The following is a 20,272-nucleotide window of genomic DNA, read 5'->3' as shown; positions in this document are numbered from 1 at the left end:
TTGAAAATTAAAAAGACAATACATTTTTACCATCATTATTCAAAAATAATTACACATTAATGCAGAAAAATCCAGATTTTTGAACAAGGGAAGTAATTCTGTTTTTTTTTTGCTCAATCTTCTCAGGGGTGGGGAGGGTTTGGAGGTCAATGTTCCTGGTCCGTTTTGCTTTGTTTTTGTGCAGGAGGAGGGACTTAGGAGTTAATGATCGTGCTGCTCTTCTTTCTTGGTTTCATGGCTACCCAAAGAACTGAAGAATGTCAGTGTTGTATATTTTGATAATAGAGGAACCTTTGAACTTTTGAATTTTGGTGTTAGACCCTATGGAACATCAGTTCAAGAGCTGCCATTAACCGTAGTTTGAGCGATGTGCAGATATGAGTATTAAAGTTTTTGGTAATTCAAGCTCATTTCACTGCCAAGGTTACAAAGAAATGGCATCATTTAAAGAAGCGAACTATTAGTCCAACTGTGTTGTAAACCCCAAAGAATCCACTGACTTCAGCTATAGTAGCGCACAGAGGCCTGAATAAAGACTGCATCGGTCCAGTGACACATTCTAATCAGCTGTGGAAAATTCATCATGAATCAGAGCTGGTGCTGGACGAAGAGTAGCTAGCAGACCAACAGCCCAAGGGACTTGGGCTACCGTGCAATAGGCAGATGAATAGGGAAGGTTAAACATGCGTGTTATCAGCCACTGGAAGGAGGTATTTTGTGGTAATGAGTGTTTCTCAATATATTCGTAAAGGAACCCCCTAAATTATAGTCCCCAAAAATTACCATGTGACTTTCCCTGCACTACAATCCTTAATACTAAATCTATCTTTATCATTCTAGAAGAGACTTTATGACACTGTTCTGAATTTTACTCATCAGTAAATGATTCCCTGACCCCATAACTCAGAATCTCCACTGCAAAATTCTTGCATTTCCTGATGAGTGGCAACTTGTTTAAGCAACTCTTTCTATAGATCAGCTCCTCTGTGCTAGTATAAACATTGTTCATAATCCTGAATCCTTTGGACATCAGTCAGGGAGGGGGACTGTTGTAGTCACAATAAAACATTCTTAGTTGTTAGACCTAACAGAGAGGTAATTGGACATTCTCCCCATGAGGAGAAGACTGACCTTCCTCCCTCATGCGGTGCCTCCAATATGGAGCCCTTCCTATAACGGTGCATTAATATAAGTGGAGGAGATTGACTTTAAATGATAATTTTAGTATCCTATCATATGAACTTTATGATGTGATGGGTGAAGACATGGTTTATTGTAGGTGGAGGTATGCATGGAATGGGTTTATATGATGAGAAACACACAGAAAGTGCTGGAGGAACTCAGCAGGTCAGCCAGCATCTGCATAATCTCTTGTGTTGTATGATGAGCACTGTGTGGTCATGTGTTTGGATAATAATGCTCAGCTCATCTTAGCATATCTTATGAGATCATGGAATGGCTTTCAATTTTGTTCCACAGTATTCACTTCTGTAAGAAATAGGCTATTTTCTGTAAGAAATAACAGAAATAAAAGGGTCCAATGTTGTTTGTCATATGCATTAATGATCTGGATGATGGGGTGGTAAATTGGATTAGTAAGTATGCAGATGATACTAAGATAGGTGGCATTGTGGATAATGAAGTAGGTTTTCAAAGCTTGCAAAGAGATTTAGGCCAGTTAGAAGAGTGGGCTGAAAGATGGCAGATGGAGTTTAATGCTGATAAGTGTGAGGTGCTACATTTTGGTCGGACTAATCAAAATAGGACATACATGGTAAATGGTAGGGCATTGAGGAATGCAGTAGAACAGAGTGATCTAGGAATAATGGTGCATAGTTCCCTGAAGGTGGAATCTCATGTGGATAGGGTGGTGAAGAAAGCTTTTGGTATGCTGGCCTTTATAAATCAGAGCATTGAGTATAGGAGTTGGGATGTAATGTTAAAATTGTACAAGGCATTGGTGAGGCCAAATTTGGAGTATTGTGTACAGTTCTGGTCACCGAATTATAGGAAAGATGTCAACAAAATAGAGAGAGTACAGAGGAGATTTACTAGAATGTTACCTGGGTTTCAGCACTTAAGTTACAAAGAAAGGTTGAACAAGTTAGGTCTTTATTCTTTGGAGCGTAGAAGGTCGAGGGGGGACTTGATAGAGGTATTTAAAATTATGAGGGGGATAGATAGAGTTGACATGGATAGGCTTTTTCCATTGAGAGTAGGGGAGATTCAAACAAGAGGACATGAGTTGAGAGTTAGGGAGCAAAAGTTTAGGGGTAACATGAGGGGAAACTTCTTTACTCAGAGAGTGGTAACTGTGTGGAACAAGCTTCCAGTAGAAGTGGTAGAGGCAGGTTCGATATTGTCATTTTTAAAAAATGGATAGGTATATGGACAGGAAAGGAATGGAGGGTTATGGGCTGAGTGCAGGTCGGTGGGACTAGGTGAGAGTAAGCGTTCGGCATGGACTAGAAGGGCCGAGTTGGCCTGTTTCCATGCTGTAATTGTTATATGGTTATGTCTCTCACCAGATTCTGCCAGCCAAGTTCCTGATCTCCTGCCTAAAGACCCAGCTCCTACCATGTGTTTCATTATCACCTCTCAAAATCTGAATCAGGAATCCAATAAAAAATATTTTAAAAAATAAATTGGAAGTTCAAAATGAGAACAAAAGAGTGAGGTAGTGTTCATGGTTTCATGGACCGTCGGATATCTGATACCGTAGGGAAGGTACTTTTCTTAAAACACTTAGTGTGTGCCTTCAGACTCCTGTACTCCTTTGTTGATGGTTGAGAAGAGGGCAGGTCCTGGTTGGTGCTGCCTTCTCCCTTGGAGTAAATCTGGGAACTTTTTTCCTCTTCTCTGCAAGCTTCCCTCTCAGCCTTAATGTATTTTTGCTTCTGGCTTGCTGCCATATGCTTTAAGAACTGATACCTTTTTCTTACTAGTCCACAGATAAGTGTTGATACGTTGTTCTGAATTGAATGAGATTCAGTACAATGTGCACTGTGCACTTCTTTCTGAATACGAACTATCATTTTTTTTGCAGGGAGTGGACAGGATTTGGTGTTTGGCATTAAGTGCAAAAAAAAGTTTATTCCATGAAAAATAGGTGAAATCCAACTTCTGGGCAATTGATCTCAACTTGCTACCTTCTGGTACTACTTCTAAAATTGTCATTCTTCTCCATTACAGCAGACTTAAAATTCAATCATGGATTTGACAGAAAAAAGTTATGTGCTGAAATAAGCTATTTCTTTTAGTCCAGGAGGGATAGTTGCATTAACCAATTCAATTGGCTGATTCATATCAAAAAAAGTCGAGGAGCACAGATTCAATTCTCAAAAATATTTGACATTAAAGTGAGAACAGGGAGAATTCAATTTTTTGCTCCATATATTTCAAAGCCAACTTTATTTATCTCTTGGGGGCCTAGACTGTATAAATATGGTAAAGAAATTGTATTTTCTTTGATTTCCCTGGTGGTTGAAACACAGGCAGTTTCTGACTAATGGCATGTGTATTTGTTAATATGCAGGCAGATCTGGAATGATCATTATTTCTTATGGGAACGCTGACATCTAGGTGCAAATTCAATCTTTAGCCAAACATGTGCCTGATGGTTACTGTCTCCAGTAACCCAGCTTAATGATTAATGATCTTTAATGGCATTACACCAGATATCTATGTTTACCTCTCATCTTCATGTCCATAATTACTTTGCGATAAAATGTGGTATTCAATTCCCTTCCACCTCCAGTTAACAATTCTGGCACCCTTCTGTTGTAGTCATGTGTTTCTTTTTCTCTGTAACCTCCAGTCAAGCCCCTCTAAGTCAGAGTGTTTGTGCATCCAGCATCCTTCCTTCTATTGCAGCATTAGTAGCCAGGCCTTCAGATGTCTTGACTGCACCCTTGCAAATTCCTGTTCTCTGCATTTCCTTGGAGCCCCACCTTTTTAAACCAAGCTTTGATTCGCCATTTAACTATCTCCCCCCCCCCCCCTTTGGTTTGATATCCATTTACATCTGAAAATGATTCTGTAAAGCATTTTAAAGTGCTTTTAATGCTTTTTATGAGAGAGCACCAAATATCTGCAAAATACCTGTAGAGGCAATGTTGCATGCAAATTGCTGAAAATCAGTATATTTGCAGTGGTCTCTGATGGAAATGATAACAAACCCATTCATGTGATTAAGTAAGAGCTACCTCCATCTGTTCTTCTCCATAAGTTATTAAACAACTTCAGAATCAATGCCAAATAAAAAATTGTTCTAAGTAATCTATGCCCTGCTGAGTAAACATTCAGCTATCCTGTATTTTCTTCCTTCTTTCTGCATAGATCCAAATTGTCACAAATGTCCGAAATAACGTTAATGGATGCAATCATTTTCTCCCTCTCAGTTTTGATGGAGTGGAGAAAAATATTTGGATTAAAGAAAATAGATATTTGTCGAAACTCACTACTTGTAGCAGAATAAATGAAACATGATGAAGCCTAGTTTTTACTTGGTGTTTTTAATGTAACAGATGTGGGAATTCTGTCCCATTGTTATTACATTTGTAAAATGACATTTTAATACAATCTACAGTCACTCTGTGCAATCATAATGGTGATAGCTGAGTAATTTCATCATCAGTCATGCTTTTGGACCATACAATTAAATAAGACCCAAAGTAACTGGTATTATTTTTAGGTACTGTACATAATTTGTATTGTGAGACCATTGTCCACTTACTGCTCGTTCAGCTTGTTGGAGATGTGTATTTGAGGAATATTGTAAATATACCGTACTGTGCAAAAGTCTTAGGCAGTCTATATATTTTATATAGTTTCAGACGGCATGGCCTCAACATCATTGAGGCTATCTGGGATTACCCGGAGAGACAGAAGCAAGCAGGATGCTCCTCAATGCTTGAAACAACCTAGCAGCCAATTTTCTCATAAAACTGCACGGCAATATACCTAAGATAATTGATGCAGTTTTAAAGGCAAAGGGTGGGTACACCAAATATTGATTTGATTTAGTTTTTTAACTAATTACTGTTCTAAAGTTTGATACTTAGAAACGTTTCACTTCATTATTTTGAAAGCATCTTTGCTTTACCCAATTTTTATACATGTACCTAAGACTTTTTGCACAGTACTATGTTATTTGATTAAGCAGTCTTCATTGTTTACATAATTCATTACAGGTTATGTGTAAAAGTATGTGAATGGCATACATCATTATGCCACCATGTCATATTTATGCACCTCACTAAAATAGAAACAAGTAGACACATTTATCCCCAGCTCTGATTTCCTTTCAAATCATTTTTGGAGTTAGAAAACATGACAATGACCAAGTTTTAAAATGAACCCTGATACTACTAACTACCTATTGAAGAGCAGAGTCATATTTTCTTTGCAAGAGGAGAGAGGTGGTATAAAGAAAAGTGCAGCATGTGTCTTCAGAAAAGAAGAGAGATTATTGAGTGGAACATAACAGGCCAGGCAGCATCTATAGGGAGAAGCACTGTTGACGTTTCGGGCCGAGACCCTTCGTCAGGACTAACTGAAAGGAAAGATACTAAGAGATTTGAAAGTAGTGGGGGGGAGGGGGAAATGCAAAATGATAGGAGAAGACCGGAGGGAGTGGGATGAAGCTAAGAGCTGGAAAGGTGATTGGCGAAAGTGATACAGAGCTGGAGAAGGGAAAGGATCATGGGACGGGAGGCCTCGGGAGAAAGAAACGGTGAAGGGGGAGGAGCACCAGAGGGAGATGGAGAACAGGCAGAGTGATGGGCAGAGAGAAAGAAATAAAACAAATGAACAAACAAACAACTAAATATGTCAGGGATGGGGTAAGAAGGGGAGGAGGGGCATTAACGGAAGTTAGAGAAGTCAATGTTCATGCCATCAGGTTGGAGGCTACCCAGCCAGTATATAAGGTGTTGCTCCTCCAACCTGAGTGTGGCTTCATCTTGACAGTAGAGGAGGCCATGGATAGACATATCAGAATGGGAATGGGACGTGGAATTAAAATGTGTGGTCACTGGGCGATCCTGTTTTCTCTGGCGGACCAAGCGTAGGTGTTGAGCAAAACGGTCTCCCAGTCTGCGTCGGGTCTCACCAATATATAAAAGGCCACGCCGGGATCACCAGACGCAGTATACCACACCAGCCAACTCACAGGTGAAGTGTCGCCTCACCTGGAAGGACTGTATGGGGCCCTGAATGGTGGTGAGGGAGGAAATGTAAGAGCAGGTGTAGCACTTGTTCCGTTTACAAGGATAAGTGCCAGGAGGAAGACTGGTGGGAAGGGATGCCAAGCATATCTTTCCCTCCCCCCCCTTCTTTCTGCTTTCCGCAGGGATCGCTCCCTACGTGACTCCCTTGTCCACTCGTCCCCCCATCCCTTCCCACCGACCTGGTCATCCAGAATTACATAGGCATTGATGGTCTTGTCTTTGGCTCCCTTAGGGTATATCTTAGTGAGGCAGATCTTTGAGCAAGAACAGCTTGACTGACCTTGACCGCAAACTTCTGTGCAGCTCGAGCTGACAACCGTTGTCTTGGAGTGATCCTCTCCCTCCCCACCGTCCTCTTGTGAGGGTGAAGGAGCTTTGTCGGTTTGTGGTAACGGGCCGGGATGCATGGCGCCATTGTGATTAGTGCTATTACATTCTGAGCTCTTCACAGGGAACGTACACTCTCTAACGAGGTGAGAGGTAAAGGAACAACATTTAAAACATTTCTTTCTCCTTGAGAAGGGCCATTCTCTCGTCAAAGGGTTTTTTTCTAAATGTTCTGCATTTTTTGAGGGGTTGGGATTTGTTGTGCAATGGACAATTCTTGCTAGAGTCATTGTTAGTTTTAGAGACTTCAGTTTTACGCACCGAGACAGGTTTATTGATGTTAAAATTATTCGAAGTGGATTTGACTGGCTTGGTGTGAATTGTACTGCCACCTTGACTCATGAAGCTAGGGTCGTTTCGCTTCTTCGCCTCCTTGCACACAAACCTAGTGAAATACTTAAAGGGAGGAAATTGACCATCATTCTTTTCCTTGTACTCTGAGCCAACAGACACTCACCTCTCCTGCAGCCCAAATGGAAGTTTGTCCACGGTTGGTCTAATTCCATATGGAATATCTAGATGGCCAGTTAAATAGCCATCTTCTTTAGCGCCTTCAATCTCCATGAGTAGATCTCCAAGCTCTCTTAGCTTAGTGTGGTCCTTGGCTGACACCCTAGGAGAATTTTCCAGATGTCGAAATAGTGTCGTTTCAATAATTTCAGGGGCCGCATAGCCCTCCCGAAGTCTCTCCCATGCTTTGCTTAAGGCTAGCTTGGGGTTGTTGATGTACACTGAACGTATGCGTCTCGCCTGTTCGCATGATTCTTTTCCCAGCCATTTTGTCATAACAACTCTTGGGTTGCTTCGAGCTGGACTCCGCCGGTAGCGTTGGCGAATAAGGAGTACCATGCACGGTAACTTTCGGGCTTATCGTCAAGCTGGTATAGTCCTGAAGTGACGAGATCTTGTCGTGCTAAATACTGTGCCATGGGTTCAACTGCCAGTGGCATGTTCGCGGGCATATGACTGAGCGTGTACGTTCTTTATGGGATTTGCTGTTCTGACTTCAGCCTTTGCCTCTTCTCTCACCAAATCTGGTAAGTTTGGTGTCGAGAAGTATTTGTCATCAGCCCTTTCATTCTTGAGTTTGTCGCAAAGTTGCAAGGGTAAGTTGTCTTCCTCAGATGGATGCGATGCAATTGGGCCTCTTTTTGACTCCTCATGAAATGGGACGTTAGCATATAAGTATGGAGAGGAAGAACGAATCTTCAGGTCCATTTGAGATCTGATGTATTCGCTAGTGCGTTCCAATCTGATCCTTTCTGAAGTAGATTTTACTTCATCTAGAACGTGCATTTCTTCAGCGCTTTCTAATATTTCTGCTTCCACACTGGCAGCTTCGGCTTCTTGGCGTAGCGTCAGCACTTCTAACTCTGCTTCTATCCTTACCTTTGCCAACTGGTTTTCGGCTTCTCTGGCAGCCTCTTCCATTTTCAGTTTTGCTTCTTGTTCAGCGTATGACGCTCGCACCTTGGCAGTCTCTGCTTTAGCTCTTACGTGGGCAGCCTTATTTGCTGATGCCCTACTGCTCTTGGCACTGGATGGCATCGACGTGACGCTTGATTGCGTGACCATTGTACCATTTGTTGAAACACCTGGTAATGCTGCCTTTTCACCGTAGTGTTCTCGTGCAGGTGTAGAAACTCTGAACTAAACACCGAGTTAAACCATAGTCAATGAGGGCACAATCGCAGTAAGATTAATCGTTTACTGTTCACTCTTCCACATTAACATATGGTGAAAACTGTTGAAAAAACAATACAAAATATATACAGTATTTGTTTCCTTCTTGGCATCACATTTACATCATAAATACTTTTAAAAGTAAAACTACAACAAACTATATTACATTAAAGTCTTAAAGTACAACATACAGTCAGAATCTACCTACACCATCAACTGCTTTAAATACACTTCAACACAAACTGTCCAGTAACGCTTTCAATAGCACAAGAAAATAAACTTTATCAACCGTCATTACTTTTAACAGAATCAACGTTAACATTTTTACTTCAACATATCGATTATCTTATGAGCTTACGGTGTTGCTTCTATGATGTTTCTTAGTGCGTAGAATGAAAACTTCTCTCACGCTAATTCTGCATACACAAGCCCCCCTCCTTCCCGTTTCTCCAAACCGGTATTTTCCCACAAGATGCGGCAAAACCGGGTGTGACGTCATCGCATGCTGCGATACAACACAGACAACGAATTTACTTTCAACAACCTTAACTTTAACTAGAAAATAATTACAAACGAATTACTAAAGCGAAAATGTAATAAAGTTAAACAAATGCCTTAAGGACAACACATCCCATAAGAATAAGAAATCCTCCACAGCGATTAAATCTTTGGGCCTGACTGCAACAATTTAAAATTTTCTATGCTGTGGTTGTCTTTATAGTAGTTATATAGTATATTGTATCCGTGTGTGTGTGTATTGACTAGAGCAATATGTTACATATTTGAGAACAGATGCATTCTATATTGAGAGGGAGATTATAGCTAAGCGTGGAGGAGTGATGTGTATTTAATATTTCAGTAATGTAAATATATTGTTTAATTAAGCATTGTTCATTGTTTACATAATTTAATCTGGGTTATGTGTTAAAGTATGTGAACGGCATATGTCATGTGCAGGCCTTGCTAAAGTGAAAATGAAGTAGACACGTTTATCCCTGGCTCTGTGATTTTCTTTCGATTAGTGATTCGAGTTACAAAGCATAACAGGAGAATCCAAAACAGTGGATCATAAAATATCACTAATGGGTAGAGAGAGGCATAGAAAGGCACGCTGATGGGATGAGATGAAATCGGATGGTAGGACATTCGTTTGAAGCATAAACGTTAGCATAGATCATTTAGGCTGTTGACCACTCATTATTGCTGCCTATTGTGTTTAACATATACATGAATTTTTCATGGAGAAATGAATTTGTATTCTTTAACTATCTGTTAAGAACTGTTTGCAGTTGTCTGTTGAGTCTCTATTTAAATAGCCTCTGCATGCTATGCTTCCTCCAAATCACTAACTGTCACAGCAGTGTCAATATTGAAAGTGGAACAAATGTTAATATTCATTAACTTACAAAATTTGTCATCATTCATGAGATGTGCTATTAATATTAAGCAGTTAAATCTAGACTGTAACAGATATGTTTGCAATAATCAGTACAATTTATACAAGTATCATAACAGATTCTTGAGGCAAAGCAAAAATTAAGTGCCAAATCATTATATGCATATTTACAGAAGAACATAGTTATGGTGCAGGGTACTTTGTCCCTCTTATTAGGTCTTTTGCACATAGCTGGGTATTGTTTACTTCTTTCAATCACAAGGAAAAGCTTGCAGAATGTAAACTCAAGATGCTGAAAATCTTGAGCAACACCCAAATTGCTGGAGGTACTGATGAAATGCCACAAAATATCAACTGTTTCTTCCCCATCATAGATGTTGCCAAGCTTGAAAAATGTCTTTCCTTAAAGGTGGTGTGTGCTTTAAGTAGTCTGCAGGAAATAAATCTGGTTCCGTTAGAAAACAAAAATCAGTTGGTGTTAGTAATGACTGTGCTAAACCTCTTTTAAATTTTTCCCTTACTACTTTATTTTCCTCATTGTTTCTCTTTTTGTATACAGAGAATGAACAGTATAGCTCAGTACAGGCTGTTTAGCCTATTATATTGTCCTGACCTTTTAATCTACTCCCAAGATCAATCTAACTATCAGATAGAGGACCAGAATTAAGCCATTTTGCCCATTGAGTCTGCTCCACCATTTCATCCTGGGTGAACCATTTCCCTCTCAGCCCCAGTCTCCTGACTTCTCCCCAGTTCCCTTCATACCCTGACTAATTAAGAATCTATTAACCTCTACCTTAAATATACCCAATGGCTTAGCCACCACAGTCGCCTGTGGCAACAAATTCCACAGGTTCACCACTTTCTGGCTAAAGAAATTCCTCCTCATCTCCGTTCGAAATGTATGTTCCTCGATTCTGAGGCTGAGTCTTCTGGTCTTTGACTCTCCCGCCATAGGATACATCCTCTCTAGATCCACTCTATCAAGGCCTTCCAACATTCGATAAGTTCCAATGAGATCCCCACCACCCCTCAGTTTTTCTGAATTCCAATGTGTACAAGCCAAGAGCCATCAAACATTCCTCATATGATGAGTGTCTCAATCCTGGAATCATTTTTGTGAACCTCCTTTGAACCCTCTCTACTGTCAGCACATCCTTTCTTACATAAAAGGCCCAAAAAACTGCTCACAATTCTCCCAGTGAGGCCTCACCAGCGCCTTATAAAGCCTCAACATTACATCCTTGCTTTTATACTCTAGTCCTCTTGATATGAATGCTAACGTTGCGTTTGCCCTCCTCACTGCCAACTGAACCCACAAATTAACCTTTATGGAATCCTGCACAAGAACTCCCAAGTCCCTTTGCACTTCAAATTTTTGAATTTTCTCTCCATTTAGAAAATGGTTTATACTTTTATTTCTTTTACTAAAATGTATGACCATACACTTCCTGACACTGTATTCCATCTGCCAATTATTTGCCCATTCCAATCTAAGTCCTTATCTAGCCTCTCTACTTCCACAACACTATCTGCCCCCCCCCCCCCCACCTATCTTGGTATCATCCACAAACTTGGCCACAAAGCCATCAATTCCATCATCCAAATAATGACCTGTAACGTAAAAGGAAGTCCTAATACAGACCACTGTGGAACACTGTGGCAGCCATCCAGAAAAGGCTCACTTTGTTCCCACTCTTTGCCTTCTGCCAGTCAGACAATTCTAGTGTCTTTCCTGTAAGAGAGTGGGTACTTAACCAAGACATTATTTTGTAGAATAGCAGAAATTCTCAATGTTCTGATCAATATTTATCCTTCAGTCAATATAATTTTTTGTATGAAAAAACATATCCTTAATCTTTGTTTGTTGTTTGAATTTCCAGCATCTGCAGATCCTCGTGTTTGCTCCTTAATCTTGCTTTTTTTTTTGATAGCTTGCTGGGCCCAAAATGGCAGTAGCACTTTCTACACTGTGGACTGGCTGCTCACAAGTTAGAGAACTCTGTTAACAAGGTGTCATGGAAGGGAGGATCAATTATTTTGACAGTCTGTTTTATGTTTATAATTGGCATATTATAATTTTAACATATTTTATAAAATTAATAGAAGCTTTTAATTATTGTAGGAGAGCTAGTCCTATAATGTATTCTTCTTACCTATTTTGTATTCATTTTCTATGGGTAGTGATTATTAATCTTGTGCCAAGCTCTGCCTGACCTGCTGAGTATTTCCAGCAATATATTATCTTTATCTAATTGGCAAAAGACCAGGAGGGGCAAGCAGACATACATCAAAGCTTGTGTAACTAGATTCAGAAGGCAATTGTATAATTGTATAAGCAGTTTAATGGGCTATGGGGAAAATAAATTAATTAAATAGCTTTCCCAGGAATATCATGGTAGGAAAGGCCATATAGTTGCTTCTATGCTGTCACTGTGTTTTTTGAATGTGCGTTGGGATTCATCTCATTGAAGTCAAGATTCTGGGGCATCACATGAACTACCCACATCTAGAGTATTATATTCATTTCTGGTCATTCCATAATAGGAAAGATATTGAGTCTTTGAAAGGGGTGCAGAAGAGGTTTACTGGAATGGTGCCTGGATTAGAGGGCATGTGTGATAAGGCAGAGGTTGGACAAGCTTGGGTTATTTTCTCTGGAACAGGAGAGACCAAGGGGAGATCTGATAGAGGTTATTCATTTATTTTATTTATTTATAAGATTATTAGAGGCATAGATACAGTAGACAGCCAGTATCTTTTATTCAGGGTCAACTTGCTTAATACCAGAGGGCAGCATTTACGGTAACAAAGGGTGTTAGATAAAGGAGATGTGTTGGACAAGTTTTTATGCAGAGAGAGTGTGAATGCCTGAAATGTTCTGTCTGGGGTGGTGGTGGGGGCAAATACAATAGGAGCATTCAAAAGGCTCTTCGATAGGCACTTGATTAGAAGAATATGGACATTATGTTGGCAAAAGGATGAGTTTAACTAGGCATTTAATTAGTTTGACACTACATTGTGGGTCAAAAGGTCTGTTCATGTGTAGTACTACAAGTATTTTCAACATATGCCTTGTAAGTTTCACCTAAATCAGGGGCTCCCAATGTTTCTATGCCATGGACTACTACCATTAACCGAGGGGTCTGTGGACCCCAGGTTGGGAACCCCTTACCTAGATAATACTGGGCAACTGAAGATCCATTCTGCTTACCATGGAATTATGGGGCACAAGTGATTTTTGGAGTTTAAAACTCTCTTAGTGAGACTGCATTTAACTGATAATCACACCACTGATAATCAGTCAGTGCACTAACATTGATGCATTAGTCTCTAATGCAAATGGGTAAATTTGGACCCCTTCCATGGCTGTTGTTGCAATGAATTAGCCTTTGCCAGGTCTTGATTAATTCCATTGTTGACATAGCTATTTTTCAAAAAAGCTTTAGTGTGTCTTAACAGCTGTGGCAAGATATAAAAATCTTGTTCAGCTCTCCGGGGAAATGAAAAGTAATCTAAGTTTTTCTTTACTCAGGAAATCTGATTTTAAGTTGGATTCATTATCCCAACAGATTTCAGGTAAACAATAAAAATGCTGCAAATGTTCAGCATATCTGGCAGCACCTTTGGAATGAAGCTCTTCAGGCCAAAGGCCTTTCATCTGGTCAAACAAAGCAACTTGCCCATTAAATGGTTCCCTTTCCATAGATGCTGCCTGAACTGGGCAATACTTTTCTATTTTTGTTTCTGATTTCTGTTACCTATTTTTTTTTCTATTTTTATTTAGTTTATTTTGAAAAGTTTTTAAGTTATTTTAAATAGAACAGTGATCCAAGCAGTCTCATTCACCCTTCCACCCCCCCCCCACAAATTCCTGAACCCCTGCAACATACTCTCCCTCACTCGTCTATCAATATTAAATTTACTGAGACGCCTTGGCTACAAATCAGATTCAGTTTATTGTCATTTATAAACCACAAATACAATGCAGTTAAAAAATGAGACGACGTTCTCCGGAATGATATCACGAAAAAGCACAAAACAGACCACACAAGAAAAACCACATAACGTTTGGTAATCCCCAATCCAGAGTCCGGAGAGGCTGCTGCGTATCGATATTGCGCTACCGTCTTAGCACGTTCCCCGGAAAGGAACCACAAACCCATCAGACAAACCTAAAGCTACAAGACCTACACAAAACCACATAGATTACATATAGTTATAGTTAACATATAGTTTCAACAGTGCAGACAATACCATAATTGATAAAAGACTAACTGACAAAGACCACATAATTATAACACATAGTTTCAACAGTGCGAAGCAATACCGTAATCTGATAAAGAGCAGTCCATGGCACGGTTTAAAAGAAAGTCTTAAAGTCCCGACAACCCATCATCTCACGCAGACGGTAGAAGGAAGAAAAACTCTTCCTGCCATGAACCTCCAGCGCCGCAGCTTGCCGATACAGCACTTTGGGAGCTCCGACCACAGCCAACTCCGAGTCCATCGGAAAACTTCGAGCCTCTGACCAGCCGTCCGACACCGAGCACCATCTCTGCCGAGTGCTTCGACCCCGGCACCAGCCGCCAAGCAACAGGCAAAGCTGAGGATTCGGGGCCTTCCTCCCGGAGATTTTTCCAATCGTACAGTAGCAGCGGCAGCGAAACAGGCATTTCAAAAGTTTCACCAGGTGTTCCTCCGTGCTTCACACGTCCGTCTCCATCAAATCAGGATTGTACACGGCATCCTACTTGACAGATTACAGATATTCATACCTGGAGTGGCCGCTGCGCGCTGCATTGCGCCGCCTTGAGATTTCTTCTCAACTGAAGAATATTATACTTTGCTAATGTTTAAACATGCCATTTGATATTTTATACTCTGTTGTTACTTTGATCTTCTTCATTGTACCCCAGGACAGGTTGTTAGTGATTCACCACATCTTTTTGTTTGTCTTTTTATAGTAAGAATATTGTACATGCCAGCTGGGGGAAAACTATCAGAGTTGCTTTTCGGCCATTAATTGTGGTCAGTTCATGATACTGACATAAGAGTCGCATGTCGGTAATCAATGTAAATAAATATCACTGACAGTTGAACCTCCAACTTCAGCTGGTCACAGTGGTCAGGTGTAGGCCAACATTTGCCATTTTGCATTTTTCACAGCAAAAGATCTAGCACTGAGCAATTCCCACAATGTTTTAATCATGACATGTCCTTGTTGTTCCAAATCAGTTTTTGTATGTTGTCAGGAGTATCAGTACAGGATTTCTATATTCAAAGCGTTAGGGGGATTTGCTTCCATGTGCAGTTACGTTGTTAACATCACTGCTTTTCTTCTCAATTGTCAAGGGGTGGCAGCTTGTCTGGAGTGCAAGGGCAGAGTTTCTGAAGAAGACTACGAGATAAGTAGCATGACTGGTCCCAAGCGTGGGCGTCTCAACCAGGAGCAGCAGGTAATATAAATGTTTCAAGATGGATATTGCAGTATTAAGCTGACATTGTCAAGTATTTTTCTTCCAAATCACTGCCTTGCTGTGTTTGATTCTCTTGGGGTCATTTAAAAATAATAGGAACTCCGCTTATTGTAACTCCCTTGGCTCAATTCACACACAAACCTAATAAAAATAGTATAAATATCAGAAGCCTGATTTAGAAACATAACCTAGACATAGAAATCTACAGCACATTACAGGCGCTTTGGCCCACAATGTTGTGCCGACCATGTAACTTTCTCTAGAAACTGCCTAGAATTTCCCTACCGAATAGCCCTCTATTTTTCTAAGCTCCATGTACCTATCTAAGAGTCTCTTAAAAGACCCTATTCTATCGTCTTCTACCACCTTCACTGGCAGTGCATTCCACATACCCACCACTCTCTGTGTGATTTACTCCGTTATGTTGACAGGCTGAAGTTGGGTTTAATGTGGACGTACTGGTAATCATATGTTAATAATAATCTGTGATGTGCAGTGATTGCAAAACAGAGGCAAGACAACCCATTTCCAATCTAATGCTCTCCTGCACCAGAACCAGATGACGACTGTTGGATATATCTGTCTATCCTGCTTGAGGTGTGGCACCATTCCTTCTTACTTGTTACAACATAGATTGTAACCATTTATGCATTCAGGCCATGCTGGCTTTCAGCATAGCAATTCTATCAGTTCTGTTTATCCCTTCCATTTCTCTACCTCTTTTCTCTCTCACATACCACTTACCTACACAAAAGGGATCGTTCACAGGAGACAATTAACTTACCTCTGAAATGTGGGAGAAAACTAGAGGACCAGAGAAGTCCAACACGTTCATTGAGGTTCTAGTTCTCACCAACAGCACCTAGGGGCAGGATTGAACTGTATCTCTGGAGCTCTGGACTAGCAGTAGTTAAGGCCAAATCAGGATAGTGCAAGATAGTATTTATCCAGTAACAGAGTGGATTTCTTGGAATTTAAAATATAGGTCCAGAGATCTTTTTAAGAAGGAAAATAAAGTTCAAATGGCTTTAGTCACTTTTTTAGGAATATTAGAAGAGCCCAAAGAAAATGTGCTAATATTTTGAGCCTTAAACAACACTTACTGTACTGTCCACTGTTGTGGTCTCTGATGACCTGATGGAGTTCTTCCAAATCAGCACAAGTTTGATAGGTAAATCTTTTTAGGTGGATCTAAACCAAGATCATCAGTAATAAATCTATTAAGGAGTGAAGGAGAAACTTTATATCTGGAGAGTAGTTACAATATCAAGCATGTAGAAACATGAAATAGTTGAGGTCAGCTTGTGTCCATTTTAGATCTTTCTATCAATAGTTGCAATACTAAATTTTGGGATTAGCCATACCAGGGTCCTGACCATGCAGGAGTTATCCATGATTAATGAGCAGATGTAAAGATGTTACATGGACTGCCTTTTTCTGCAGCCATGGGTCTTGGGTACTGTACTATAACTCCATTGGATCATGTTGGAGCCAACATGAGAATGGAGACTGCTTTAATCCATTCCTTCTCTGCTCTCTCAGGAAGCTGTTCACTCCAAATGCCCAAGCTTATACTAGTGTCAAGGACTTTCAGTCTCACTTGATACAACTGCTTGTGGATGGTTGGATTTTATCATGAGGAGACTCCTGCACATCTTCAGGAGCTTTACTACAGTTTCAAGCATCCAAGTGCCTGAAAGTCTATCATTGCCGTTTCCTTTCTCCTTGGCTTGCTACAGCCCTCTGGGTGAACATATTTGGTTTAAAGCAGCCAGTGCAGACCCAACAACCGTTACTCAATATCAGATAGCTATTGCCTTTGTGCAGAGAGTGTTCCCATGCTATGCAAGCATACTGTGCTCTGGGGTAAATGGGGCAAAGTCCAGTTGTGAATTCACATTTTAAATTTGCAAACTCCCAGGCATTACCATTACTTAACCTGGTAAGTACTAAATTAAAAGTGGATAGCACAGAAGGATTTAAGGGAAAGCTTTATAGTAAGAAGGAATGTACATGATAGGATGGACCAACCTCATGTGGAGTGTAGTCATCTGCAGAGGCTGCTTATACCCAATGGTCTTTTTCTGTGTTCAGACTACATAGGTTCCTGAATATAGAACAATGTGCATAATCTGTCACTTCCAGTCTCCTTTTAATTCAATTTTATGATATTTTGTGTGGTATGCTGTTTAAGTAAATTCAAAGTTAATCTCACGGGGTATGTTTGTGTCCAAGTTTTATCATAGTGACTATTTCAAGACATTGAATTTAAATTTGTCTGTTATTATTCTTTAATTGGATACAGAGAGTTTAGCTATCTTTCTATAGCAGTGCACCATCTTTTCCATATGTAGCACTGTGTGAAATACATTTTAACAAATAGTTATCCCATACGTTTCTTAGTTGTAATCATAGATTTTATTCTTTGTTTATTGTTAGCTGCCAAAGCTGTTTGATGGCTGCCACTTCTATTTCATGGGCTCATTCAAAAGCTGCAAGAAAGAGGATTTGGCTCACTTGGTCAAGCTTGGTGGAGGCCAGGTCCTTACCCGGCAGCCCAAGCCTGATAGTGACGTGACTCAGAGCATCAATACTGTGGCCTACCATGCATCGCCAGGTTCAGATCAGTCTTTCTGTACACAGTACATCATATATGACAAAGACAGTAACTACAAGCCCGAGAAGATGAGGCTGGGTAAAGTGTGGACTACTCATTCTGCATGGCTGATTAACTGTGTGAAATCATTTGAATTGCTTCCAGTTACTGAGAGCTAGTGGAATTATATCTGAATATGTAGTTGATTTATTTTATAAGATTATGTGCCTCTATGTGCTATTGTATTAAAGTGTAACAGCAGCTCAGAAAATGAATAATATTAAAATTGAGGGTCAAAGTTTGCTTAAATAAATCACTTTATAAATTGCTTTATAATGACCTTCCTCTGCTAACTCCTCTTATATTTTGTTACATTAACTGCTCATTATGCTAAATTAAGCTCATTCAATATAAAGATTTATTTGCATCTTGCTCTAGACGTTTTTCGTACTCGATTTGTTTTAACATGAAAATAATAATGGAATACATGTACTTGTTTTGAATCTAGTCATCCTGTGCACAACTATTGTAGAGTTTTCATATTTTCATTGTTAATCTGGTAGTTATCAAATCATGTACTTTTATTTGTTTCAGAGTCAAGGTTGTTCACTTAACAAATTGCTGAAATGAAAATTACTGAAGAAAACTAATAAAATGTATTTTTTATCTGTCAAGATGTGTTTTGTCTTATTCATTCTATAAGTTCAGGATAGTTTGGATCAATATTGTAATGCACTTCCAGGCAGGAGGAGAATCAGGGACTGAAAACTCCCCATTTGTTGCAGCAGCTTACTATTAGCAGTACTAGTACTGCTGAAGATAAGTTGATCCGATCTATGAAGTTATGGATTCAGATCAGTAAAGAAATCTTTCAGCCTTTCCTTCACAATGTTAGCTCTTTGAGACCACTGTCAATTGCTTTACCTACCCTGTTTCCCTACACTTATGAAAATTTATCCTTTACAGTTATGTATCCAATTACCTTTAGAAAGGGACTGCCATTTCCTCTTATTATTCTGCTCTCTAAGGAGAATAATCTGAGTGTGTCTCATCTGCAAATAAATGAAGTCCCTTATCCTAGCACTGTCTGAATAAATCTTTGCATTTTCCCCATGGCCTTAGCATCATGCTTAATATGTAGAATTTGTTGTGGCTTCTCCAGTGACTTGTACATGTGTAGCATAAGTTTCTGACTTCTCTATATATATTTTTATTTATAAAGCCAAAGAACTTGTTTCCTTTACATAGTAAGAGTTTGTCTAATAACCTTCGAAGAGTTCTGTATGACAGTATCTCTGCCTATCATGATTTCCATGTCCTTGTACATCATTTAAAACTTCTATTTCACTATTTGCCTTTAATTCTTCAGGTATACTGACTGGATTTCTGGAATTGTAGAATGGATGATCACAGATTCAATTATAACTGACTAATAATGCTGGAAGTTCAAGTAACTTCATGGTGGAGTATTCCCTAAAATAGTTGTGGTCTCAGTGAGAATCTGTGATACTTTGGCATCCCAATAGTAATTTCACCAGCAAGACTACAGAAGTTCTCTATCACCTTTGAGAGCAATTAGGCGTGGACAATAAATACTGGCCTTATCTGCAACAAATGAATCCTGGGGAATATATGAATGAGAAAAAGAACTCTTCCTGCATGCATTGCAAAATAGAAATTGAGTTCAACTCAACTGCTGCTAAAATCGTTGTCTGTGTAACCACCTTAGCTATCCCAAGGTTAATCTGTCCAGCCTTTCTCTTCCCGCCTTCCATACCATAAACTTTAAGTTATCCAGAGATTACTGCCAATGCCCTTACTCAGATTGTTTCCTTTGCCAATTACCCACACCATATCTGACCAGCTACCAATGCCTTGATTTTAAAATTCTCATTTTAGTTTTCAAATTCTTTCTAGGCCTCTTTCATCCCCGTCACTAATATTCATGTTCTCACCACTCCAAGGAATCTGCACACTTTGGCCTCTTGGTCATCACTGTATTTAATACTTTGCCAGTGATGGATGGGCCTTTCCTTCAACTACTAACCCACATTTCTAATTCCTCCCTTTGAATTCTTCCTCTCAACCTCTCTTTCCTCCACTGAGCCACTCCTTAAATCCTACGTTTTGACCAAGCTTTTGATCGTCCGTCCTCATATCTGCATGTGGCTTGGCATAAAATCTTATTGGATAAAAATCCTCTGAAGCCACTTGGGTCAGTTTTCTGTGTTACAGGTGCTATATTACAGCAACAAGGTTCGATTGCCTACATTACAACAGAGACGACAATATGGAAATGTTTATTAAGCTCTAAGGTTTTTTTCAGATAACCTGAAATATAATATGCAGTAAAAGTGCAAGTCGTTCTCTTATAAAATACGCATTGTTGTTGACAAGCTGCTTTTATTTCTAATTTCCAGCAGTTATTACATTCTGCATATCACAAAGATTAATATTTCTGTTTTCTATTCTCTCTCACACTATTTCCAAACAAATCAGC

General features: G+C 39.7%; 1 protein-coding gene across 1 annotated transcript in view; it reads left to right on the top strand.

The window, feature by feature from the left end:
- The window catches only part of bard1 (BRCA1 associated RING domain 1), a 251,067-nt gene extending 232,632 nt beyond the window's left edge, over positions 1 to 18,435 (top strand). Inside the window, exons 10-11 of the mRNA XM_073046471.1 lie at positions 15,052 to 15,155; positions 17,616 to 18,435. Coding sequence (XP_072902572.1) covers positions 15,052 to 15,155; positions 17,616 to 17,951 — 440 coding nt within the window. The 3' untranslated portion in view covers positions 17,952 to 18,435. The remainder of the gene's footprint in view (positions 1 to 15,051; positions 15,156 to 17,615) is intronic.
- The last annotated feature ends 1,837 nt before the right edge of the window (positions 18,436 to 20,272 follow it).

The sequence above is a fragment of the Hemitrygon akajei genome, chromosome 5 (genome assembly GCF_048418815.1).
Source record: "Hemitrygon akajei chromosome 5, sHemAka1.3, whole genome shotgun sequence".
Lineage (NCBI taxonomy): Eukaryota > Metazoa > Chordata > Chondrichthyes > Myliobatiformes > Dasyatidae > Hemitrygon > Hemitrygon akajei.
The sequence above is the reverse complement of the archived record's forward strand: the minus strand, read 5'-3'. Positions and strand labels throughout refer to the sequence as shown.